Source organism: Anguilla anguilla, chromosome 3 (assembly GCF_013347855.1).
Source record: "Anguilla anguilla isolate fAngAng1 chromosome 3, fAngAng1.pri, whole genome shotgun sequence".
Taxonomy (NCBI): Eukaryota; Metazoa; Chordata; class Actinopteri; order Anguilliformes; family Anguillidae; genus Anguilla; species Anguilla anguilla.
In genome coordinates this window covers 21,073,061-21,084,284 of record NC_049203.1, presented here as the reverse complement: position 1 = coordinate 21,084,284, position 11,224 = coordinate 21,073,061, and the positions used below count along the sequence as shown (strand labels likewise).

At 41.2% G+C, this 11,224-nt stretch overlaps 1 protein-coding gene across 1 annotated transcript in view; it reads right to left on the bottom strand.

The window, feature by feature from the left end:
- Positions 1 to 10: 10 nt before the first annotated feature.
- Positions 11 to 11,224, bottom strand: part of LOC118223123 — a 157,899-nt gene continuing 146,685 nt past the window's right edge. The window contains exons 31-42 of the mRNA XM_035409294.1: positions 10,884 to 11,060; positions 10,166 to 10,350; positions 6,810 to 6,873; positions 6,343 to 6,447; positions 6,124 to 6,186; positions 5,807 to 5,983; positions 4,911 to 5,083; positions 4,598 to 4,661; positions 3,425 to 4,078; positions 3,022 to 3,185; positions 2,342 to 2,516; positions 11 to 1,894 (exon numbers count right to left, since the gene is read on the bottom strand). Of these exons, the coding sequence (XP_035265185.1) occupies positions 1,599 to 1,894; positions 2,342 to 2,516; positions 3,022 to 3,185; positions 3,425 to 4,078; positions 4,598 to 4,661; positions 4,911 to 5,083; positions 5,807 to 5,983; positions 6,124 to 6,186; positions 6,343 to 6,447; positions 6,810 to 6,873; positions 10,166 to 10,350; positions 10,884 to 11,060 (2,297 nt within the window). The 3' untranslated portion in view covers positions 11 to 1,598. The remainder of the gene's footprint in view (positions 1,895 to 2,341; positions 2,517 to 3,021; positions 3,186 to 3,424; positions 4,079 to 4,597; positions 4,662 to 4,910; positions 5,084 to 5,806; positions 5,984 to 6,123; positions 6,187 to 6,342; positions 6,448 to 6,809; positions 6,874 to 10,165; positions 10,351 to 10,883; positions 11,061 to 11,224) is intronic.

Genomic DNA, 11,224 nt, shown 5'->3' with positions numbered 1-11,224 from the left:
TTATTTCAGCTTTAATTCACCATATCAGAATTCCAATCAAAGGTTTATTTACACCAAGTTGACTGTCTCTTTAAACAGTCTGGAAGATGCCAGAAATTGATGTAATGACTTTTTAGAAGCTTCTGATTTTTTTTTTTTTGCATGGCTTTCGAGACCTCAAAGTTATCTGACATTGGCTGAGAAACTTAAATCGAGATTGTAAAGAGAAAGTTAAGACTTGTAAATCAAAGTTAAGGACAAATTGTTGATTTGATGCAGGCCAGTGAGTTACTAAACACCTTGTATTCGGTTTTCAGAGTGAAGGTCCTGGGTTTAGGATCAGCTTTGATCGAAAGATTATTGTTTTTTCACTGTAAAGTCTGTTATGGAAATACGCTATAACTTATTATTGGTACTTGCAACAACCAGCACCAGAATACTGTATGATTAGAGCCTTGTAAAGATTAACATTAGTATGTGCCATTTGTGAAGATAAACTCAGATCTGTCAATATTGGGAAGTACTGTACCATTCCAGCTTGAACCAGCAATACCCACCACAGTCTTAGTGGGTGTGTCTTAAGATCTGTCCTACCCCTAAAGAACTCTCATAATCCTAGTTTTAGCCCTATTCAAGCTGGATCAGTTTCACTGAGAGAGGTTATGTGATTAAGTGATTACCAACAGGATGAGTGATTTTTAATCAAGTACACATCTGCAATGTCTGCAGTCTTCCAAAGTGCAGGATATAGAAAGACCAGAGCAAATTATCTTCTGTGTTTCGCCAAACTCAGGGGTCCTTCATTAATAGCAATCCGGTTCGAATGGACCGTGCAGTAATATAATTATATATGGAAACTGCCTTGGTTTTTGGCAGCCGGTAATCAGATTTGAACAAGCCACTTGCAGTCTCCTTATTTTCCTTGCTAGAAGTTACTGATGATCCTTCCTTGCAGTTACTGATGATTACGTCTATCTACAGATATCTGTGGTAATCACAGGAACAGCATAAATTGTTAATCCCATACAAATAGACCAGACAGTACATCTTTCAAACTTGTTTCAGTTTATTTCCACCTACTGTAAAACGAATCCAGCTCAAATAGGACTTATGTCTCGTGTTCAGCTACAGATTCTCTCAGAGCAGCTGACGTAGATCCCAAACTTTGGAAAACCACATGAACACTCATGTGACTCATGACATGACTCACATTCATGTGCCGATACCACTGTTTGTACATCTGAATTGCAGACATTATAAATTCTTTAATAAAGATATTCCAATGTGGTCTTTAACAGTCTGATGGGAACTGACAGGTGAAGGTGTAAGATTATACAAAGACATCCTTAAGAACTGTATGGATATTCAATACCATTCAACATCATTTAAAACTCTAAATTAATTAAAACATATTTGACACTAAGTTTTGGTTTTGGATTTAAAAGTTTTCGAAGACCCTTGATCTTACCCTGATACCAATAATATGTTGCGTTATAATCAAAGTTCTTAAAATGCTAGTGATCATATTTACATGTTATAATACAAAATATTACTTAAGGCTGTTTAAAGCACTGATTGGCTCATTGGTAGATGCCCCCCCCCCCCCCCCCCCATCCACACTACACTGTCTTGAATGTGATGAGGTATTCAGGGTAGGCCCCCGAGTCGGAGAAAATAACAAAAATGAAGGGGTCCTGGAGGTTGTTCACGGCACAGTCGTGCAGGCCCGCCTGGAGGTCGTTGGGGTCCACTGGAGATGGCTCCCTCATGCCCTGCAGTCCGAGGCAGGGCTTCCCCGTCAGTACGCGGGCTCTATACATGTACTTGTGGCCGTTCTCATCAGGACTGGAGTACTTGTCATCGCACGAGTAGTACGCCTCCTTGGCAAAGTAAGTTCCGCTTCCAAATGCTGTTGCTGAAAACACCCAGAAGCATTTTTGAGTGTTGAGTGTGTAATACAAATTTAAACATCCATCTTCCTCACTTGCTTTTTCCATAGTTTAAAAGTGTATGTCAAGTCTGACGGACCTGTGCTCTGTCATGTAAATTTCTTTCATTTTAAGTACATTTGAAGATAGACGTGGGAAAACCCCTCTGGAAATGTCAAATCTGTATTTAACTGTTTGAAGTTTACAGTCCTACAGACTTGTTTTACTGTTAGTTATGTTTAGCAAGTTCATGTACTTTCCTGGGTCTATAATTCATTGAAAAACCATACATTTATTTCCATTTTAATGAAAATGTTATGGTCTGAAATATATTAATTAAATGCACGTATAACAATTTAACCTGTTTACAGTAACCAGAGCAACAAAAAAAAACTACATTGCCCAGAAAGTGAAATTGTTTTTCTGGTTGGTACCGTTTCTGCCACAGAAGCTGCGGTTGAAGCCATTCTTGTTGATCTTCTGGCAGATGTCCTTGGTAGTTCCATGGTACAGGAACTGCTCATTATTGTTTCTCGGATATTTTTTATCCAATGCCTGTTTGCTTACTGTGTACCTCCTCCACTGCTCCTGGTGCTGGATTCTCTGGATCTAAAGGGGGTATCACAGCAGATAATTGTCATTGGAACATTATCATTATTATAATTATTTTAGTAGTATGTCCATAGCCACCTGCCCCTTCCTCAATAATATCTGCTCCTTTCAATAATCCACTACCTTTGGCCTCTTGGCAGATTGTATTCTACTCCTTCTTTACAGAAAACCTCAAACTGAACTTGTGATTACTTATAAAATTGTCAAGGCTTTACTTTCATATTTTGTATGTAGTTTGCTAGAGGTTGGAGCTGTTCTTAATTCTTTGGAAATTAGATTAGGGGACTGGGCTTGTAATTTACAGTAAAGGTTGTGTTCAATTTCCAGCTTGTGGTTGTGGTCAATTTCCTGTCATTGTACCTTTGAGCAAGGTACTCAACCCGCATTGTTTAAGTAAATATCCAGCTATATTAATAGATGGTATGTAAAAAGAAGGTAAACTGTAAATTGCACTGGGTTACAGCGCCTTCTAAATTTTGAAAATTAATGTGATGTGATGTACCTGGACCACTTCAATGTTTTTGCTGTTTGTCTGTGCAAACACATGGCTAGATTGCACAAATTCTTTGTAAATTTTCTGATATTCATTTGATATTTCAAAGAGCACAATGATGTCCAGATCTTTCCCATCCATCTTGGTCCATGTAGGTGGTGTCGTAATGATAGCTGCAAAATAATCATTCATGTATAATGATTCATTATATAATATTTATTCTGCTGAATGAATTTTTTTTTCAGTTCTGTTTATAAAAAACACATTTGTTCCACCAGACTTTGTTTTAACCCTTGATTTGGAGTTGATTTCTATTTAGTGGATTTACTCAGACATGCCACTTTGTCAAATAATTTAGACAGTAAACTAGTTTGAATTGTCAGGCAGTAAGCTCATCAAAAAATTTACCAACCTGTTTCACAGTCGGACAGAGGGGTCCTCTTGATCCTGGCGATTTGTCCTCTGCTGTCCATTTGCTGCATCTTCTCAAAATCCACAATGAAGCTGTCCTTTTGGTGTTGATGGTGGTAAATGCAGAACATGTCGTTCCTGTGGAAAGCCAGCTCCAGATTGTAGTTTATTCGCTGCTTCAGGCCTGTCCAGCTGTCCGACCCGCCCACCTCCCAGCGGACGGTCTGCCATATCCTTCTCTCCTCCCGCTCCTGGTCCTCCCTCTCCTGGGCTCTCTGCAGGGAGTCTTTGATCTGCAGGACGACTGAAAGGACATCGTCCCTCTTCCCCGACACCGTCAGCTTGTTTTGGAGCATGGTGATGCGGACCTGTTGCCTCTGGCTTGCTTCAATGATATCTTGCTTTTCCTTTTCTGTAAGGTGGTGGAGGTGCTTGTCTACCACGTCTTGGCTGGTGCACTCCTCGGAAACCAAATCATCAAGGCACTTCTTCACCTGGGCCAGGTTTGCCACAGAAACTCCGTAAACCTCAGCCACCATCAGAGGGAAAGTAATGCTAGCACTTCCCAGGATCAGGGTCGGAATGTTGGAGTAGGTTTGGGACAAGCTGGAGTTTGAGGATGTGGAACTGGGTCTAATACATGCCGCCATTGCCACTGTTACCATGGAATCAAATTAATATAATTAGACAGATGCTCTAATCCAGAGCAATTTTTAAAAAGTGCTATGAAATTCAGTACAAAATGGCTTCCCATCCATGTCTTTAGCAAGTAAAATATTTTTGAGAAGAATTCAACTTGTGCTGATTTTCAACGGTTAGAGAAGTAATGGACATTACATTTCATTATAAATGCATGGTAGGGAGCTGCCCTGTCCAGATACTCTCTGAAGAAATGGTTCTTTAATCTATCACAATTCTGTCACAACACAAATCTGTCACTATCACTTAATTTATTTAAAAATCCAGATGCTCTATGCAATTATTCACTTCATTAACTGTGTCACACTGTTGTCTCCATGATTATCTCAATGCCTTCTGCTGGGCAAATGAAAGTAAAGTGGTCAAATGAAAGTAAAGTGGTCAAATGAAAGTAAAGTGGTCATTCTTACAAAAGAAATTTGAGGTAACTGAAATCATGCCAATTATGAATGTTGCTTAATTCAGGAACTACTACCATAGTCATCTTCTTCCACATCGTCATCCTCATCTTCATCTTCACCTTCATCACAATAATTATCCTGGAAGAAATGCAACACGTTTATTAAATCATTAACATAAAGAATTATTGACATATAAAAATGCTAAAACTAGAATTGTAGTTAAGACAACATTACTAAGAAAATAGCAACATGAAGCTGGATAATGATTAATCAATATTGCCCTATTTTCATACTAGCAGTTTTTTTTGGTTTAGCATGGCTATTAACGCAGCAGCAAGCATAGACAGCCAAGTGAATTTTCCTCTCATGCTTTAAAATTTTCCATACCATCCAAGGTCTTGACCACTGCTTCAGCCCCTGCAGAAACTCCTGGAGGATTTTGTCCTCCTTGACTACGATGTAAATCAGCTTGAGAACAGTGGAGATATGCTGCGATAAATGATTGTGGAATCCTTGAAGCATGGCATCAATGACATCTACAGCATTCAGCTGTCCACCACCTGCAATATGACGGTACAGGATCAAAGACAATTCTTTTTATGGATAATTAATCCAGGTCCAATTTTTATATAAATACCAAACTCTAAATCTGGAGTTTCCTGGATCCAATAAGACTTACTGAGTTATGGTTTTAGTCTCTCAGAATGATCCAAAATTGATTTGATACTATCAATTTTATTTTGTATATTCAGTATCAGTGGTAGTCATGTTTGTTATTTGAGTAGTTGGACATGAGTAGTTGGTGATGACAGGTGGCATTGAAGCATGTAGTTAAGTGTTTATGGTCCTAGCAGTCATTATGTGAATTCATTATGTGTAGGTGTAGTTGGGTGTCTATGATGGCAGCTCGTTTTGGGTGTGTGGTTAGATATCCATTGTAGTACAATTAGTGATATGGCTGTAAACAGAAATATATAGTGACAGCAGCCATCACACCATTTACAATGAAGGCATTTGCAATGCAGATTTGAACATAGATAGTGAACATGGGCAGCTATGCCAGCAGCACAAATAAACTGAATGGCTGTCACTGGTTGCAGCATTCATTTAACATATGTACATGGACATCTATGGTAGCAGCATTTATAGTGGGAATGTATGCTTACAATATCTATAGTGGCAGCTGTGTGAATGTACATGGTTATATTTAGTGGCACCATTTGTAAAGTGACTGTGTTCATAGAATTCTATGGGGACTGCATTTTTGTAGGTGTTCTGCTCACCTGTGCCAATAGCAGGGAAGGACACGGTGGTGATGCTGTTTTTCTCGCACTGTTCCAGAACCCTCTCCACCTGTGCGGTTGCGGCAGGTACGGAGCGGGGTCCCACCATGTGAATGATAAAATCACAGTGTAGCGCCCCACCACTCGTTACCACGACGCCATCATCCTGCTGGGGCCCTTTAAATACAAACACATGAACAAAATGAAACCCCGCACATACTGATCAAGGTAGTTTTAGGTTATGCAAAACACCAAAACTCGCATGACACTGATTTTTTGTACACCCGGTTACTGAAACTGATGTGCTGGAAACTCACCAAATTTTTCGCACTCCTTCTCAACCGAGCTTCCTGCTGCTCTAAATATAGCTCCCGAAACTCCTAAAGGCAACACAAGATCAAGTAGGAAAGCTGATTATACAAAAACCAAGAGACAACATTGGTATTTTTTATTCTTGATAAAAGTGGCCTAGCTGTGATCTTCAACAGGCTGCATACACTTTTATTTAAAATAAACCAGATCAAAGAGGGACTCACCTCCTTTCAGGTTCAGCTCATTGTTGGTTGTGTTGACGATCCCTCTGACAGTTTCTGTGGTGATGTCACCTTTCTTCACCTGAACTCTGATACCATTGATCATAACTTGGGGAGGTTTATTATAGTACGAGCACACCAAACACAAAAGGAAGGAAAGGACACACAAAGATTTAAGAGGTGTAGTAGTACTGGGAGGTATCCTCTTTTAATCATAAATGAAATGATTCAATTCATGATGAAGCTTTTAAACTTTAATTTCTTCCCACATAATACACAAAATGTCAAGAAAGTACCTCTGTCACTGTGATGGCTGAAGATACAAAAACAGTCAAACTATGGCTATTTTTGATTCACCCTCACTACGATCACCATAACAACAGGAAAGGTTTTATTTGCAGAATCCAGTCAGTCATTGTTATGTGTATTTGTGGTGATGATGTTATACATTAATGGTGTGTTCAACAAACCTTGGTTGGCAGGGAGCTCTCTTGACCTGGACTGAATGCTTGGCAAGTGGGTCCCACTGACCGCCTTGATAAAGACAGAACATCCAATCAAAACAAAACTTCATAATATGACCCATAATCTGACCCAATACATGGAAAACACACACAAATGATGTAATGATGTTATGATGGAAAAGGCTTGTTTTGGACAATTATACATTGCCTTCTTAAAGTATTCAGACCCCTTCACTTTTTGTTATATTACAGCCTTATTCTAAAATTGATTAAATTAATTTTTATTCTCATCAATCTGCACACAATACCCCATAACGACAAAGCAAAAACAGGCTTTTTGAATTTTTTTGCAAATTTATTAAAAATAAAAAAACTGAAATATCACATTTACATAAGTATTCAGACCCTTTGCTATGACACTCAAAATTGAGCTCAGATGCATCCTGTTTCCATTGATCATACTTGAGATGTTCCTACAACTTGACCTGTGGTAAACTGAATTGATTGGATATGATTTGGAAAAGGCATGCACCTGTCTACCCTTCCTGGATTGTGGCCTTGTCGTTGCGGAAAGGCTTGCGAGTTTTTATGATCCCTGGAGCTATATCATCGGGGGTATTACATGTCCCCAGGTAGGGTCTCCGAAGGCAGAAACAGACGAACATGATCCAGTCAATCCCTAACTATGGTAAACAAGTATGAGTAGGTTTATCTTGCCCGGAATAGGGTTACCGGGACCAATCCCTGGGGGTGGTGTCTGCAGGTGAGTGCCTGGTGGCCGGGCAGCCCACGTATCTCGGCCAGGCTCAGCCCGAAAAGACTACGTGAGAAAACCATGTGGGCCTATCACCTGCAAGTTTCAGGGTAGGGGTCCGGTGCAATGCCCGTCGGGCAAGAACAGGATAGATTTGTGCGTCATCTACCCAGACAACGGAAACGGATTCTTGGCACGTGGAACATTACCTCTCTGGTGGGGAAGGAGCTGGAGCTGGTGTGTGAGGCTGAGAAGTACCAACTAGATATAGTTGGACTCACCTCTACCTTTGGTTGGCTCTGGAACCAAACTCCTGGATAGGGAGTGGTCTCTCTCCTACTCTGGATTGATCAGGGTGAGAGGCGCCGGGCAGAAATGGGGATACTCACAAGTCCCTGGCTGGTGGCCCCTCAGTTGGAGTTTACTGCAGTGAACGAGAGGGTCACCTCGATGTTACTGCATGTGGCAGATGAGGATCAGCACATTCAAGTCTGTGGTTATTGGTCCTGCCCTGGAAAAAGATGGTTTGCCCTCTAAAGGTAAGGGAGGACCAACTGCTCCAGGTGGAGGAGTTCAAGTATCTTGGGGTCTCATTCACGAGTGAGGGAAAAAGGGAGATCAACAGCCGTCTAGGTGCAGTGGCCGCAGTAATGCGGGTATTGCATCAGACGGTGGTGGTGAAGAAGGAACTGAGCCGAAAGGCAAAGCTCTCGATTTACCAGTCGGGAGGACCTCAGAGTAGAACTGCTGCCCCTCTGCATTGAAAGGAGTCATTTGAAGTAATCCCTCCACTGGAGAGATTACATCTAAAGGCTGGCCTGGGAGCGCCTGGGGATCCACTGGGATGAGTTAGTGGACGTTGCTGGGGAGAGGGATGTCTGGGCTGCTCTGCTTGCCCCTTTGCACCGCGACTCTAACCTGGATTAAGTTTAGAGAATGGATGGATGGATGAACACACCTGTCTATATAAGGTCCCATGACAGTGCATGACAGAGCAAAAACCAAGCCATTAAGTCGAAGGAATTGTCCGTAGATCTCTAAGACAGGATTGTGTAGATGTACAGATCTGAGGAAGGGTACAAAACATTTCTGCAGCATTGAACGTCCCAAAGAACACAGTAGCCTCTATAATTCTTAAATAGAAGAAGTTTGGAACAACCAGGACTCTTCCTAGAGCTGGCCGTCCGGCCAAACTGAGCAATCGGGGGAGAAGGGCCTTAGTCAGGTAGGTGACCAAGAACCCGATGGCCAATCTGACAGAGCTTCAGAGTTCTTCTGTGCAGATGTGAGAACCTTCCAGATGGACAACCATATCTGCAGCACTCCACCAATTAGGCCTTTATGGTAGAGTGGCCAGACAAAAGCCAGTCTTCAGTAAAAGGCACATGACAGCCCACGTGGAGTTTGCCAAAAGGCACCTAAAGGACTCTCAGACTATGAGAAACAAGATTTTCTGGGCTGATGAAACTAAGATTGAACTCTTTGGCCACAATGCCAAGCATCACGTCTGGAGGAAACCAGGCACCGCTCATCACCTGGCCAATACCGTCCCTACGGTGAAGCATGGTGGTGGCAGCATCATGCTGTGAGCATGTGTTTCAGCAGCAGGAACTGGGAGACTAGTCAAGTTTGAGGAAAAGATGAACGGAGAAAAGTACAGAGAGATCCTTGATGAAAACCTATACCAGAGCGCTCAGGGCCTCAGACTGGGGCAAAGGTTCACCTACCAACAGGACAATGACCCTAAGCACACAGCCAAGACAATGCAGGAGTGGCTTCAAGACAGGTCTGTGAATGTCCATGAGCGGCCCAGCCAGAGCCTGGACTTGAACCTGATCAAACATCTCTGGAGAGACCTGAAAATAGCTATGCAGCAATGCTTCCCATCCCACCTGACAGAGGTTGAGAGGACCTGCAGAGAAGAATGGGAGAAATACCCAAAATACAGGTGTGCCAAGCTTGTAGCGTCATACCCAAGAAGGCTCCAGGCTGTAATCGCTGCCAAACGTGCCTCAGCAGTACTGAGTAAAGGCTCTGAATACTTATCTAAATGTGATATTTCAGTTTTTTATTTTTAATAAATTTGCAAAAATTTCTAAAAACCTGTTTTAGCTTTGTCATTATGGGGTATTGTGTGTAGATTGATGAGAATAAAAATGAATTGAATCAATTTTAGAATAAAGCTGTAAATCTGTATATATTTTGAAAAAAATCACATTAGATATGAAATTATTTAATACCTAGGTAATTATCTGGCAAACCACATTATGTTTTTCATTTTTGGTCACATCACTGCTGGTATACTGGCATGGGATATTCAGTGATTAGGTTTATAGTTTTTAATAAAAGTAAAATGCATAAAACCTAGTTGAGAGTGATTGGTCCATATGTTAAATTTTGTTACATTTGGGCTCTTTTACTCCCGTCTCAGAAGCTGCCACTGGTGTGTTTCATTGAACTACGCTTTTGGTCTTCTATCAACCCAAAACCAGATCTTTCCTTAACTTTTATTGTCTACATAAGCGACTGTGGATTAGTGGTCCAAATGTGTGTGACATGGCAGGATTAAACATAATGTAAAATATTATATTAAAATGAAAATCTTAACCTCTGTTCCCTGCTGAGACTGCTGGTTCCTCTCTGCAAAGTGATGGCGGAAAGAGTCGAAAACCTTCTGCTCAAAGGCCACTATGAATATGAATTTGATGTTTGTGGAAGTGCTCTGAGACAAATGGTTCTGCAGTCCCTTGAGAACTGCCTTGATGGATTCTTCTGGATTAATGTTGCCTTTTCCTGTGACACAAAGCAGCACAGATCGCTGTCACATAGTGCCTTGTTGTTCATCCTTTAAAAGTGCACAGACAGACACCAAACTTTAAACTGAGTGTTTTATTTGAACTGAAATACTACCAAAGTACTAAAAACACAGAGATGGATAAGTCATGAGGACCATAATCAATGACAGACCACAGGCAAGAAAATAAAGTTTGACAAAAAAAAAAAAACTTTCTCAGACTAGTATTTGTCATTCAGAGCACAGTGGTTATTGCCTATGCTCTGTAGACATGGGCAGTGGTTATGTTCTATGCTGTATAGAGTTAAACAGGTGGCTGTGGTTTATGCTGTTTGGAGGTGGGCAGTGGTTGTGGTGTATGCTGTAAAGTCTTGAGAAGTGCTTGTGGTAATTGCTGTATAGAGGTAGGCAGGGGTTTTGGTCTTAGGTTGAATGAAAGTGGTCAGTAATTGTGGTGTGTGCTGTGTAGATGTGGGCAGTAATTGTGGTGTTTGCTGTGTAGAAGTAGGCACTGGTTGTGATGTGGTCTTACCTGTCCCAATGGCTGGTATAGCCATGGATGTGATGCTCTTGCTCTCACAGAGCTGCAGGACCCTCTCTGTGGAGGTGGTGATGCCAGCTGTGGTAGTCGGCCCCACCATCTGAATAATGTGCTTGCATTTCAAGTTGCCTCCTCCGGTGACAACCACCCCATCTTCTTTCTGGGTGCCTGAACAAACATGGGACAGTCTGTGTCAGGGCTGTGGTTAATATTTTATAAAATATGAACTGAAGATGCTTTATCTATGAAAAAGAGTGTAAACACTGGAAAATTAAATCAGAAAATGTGTCTGATATATATATAACAAGGATATATATAACAAGCACAAACTC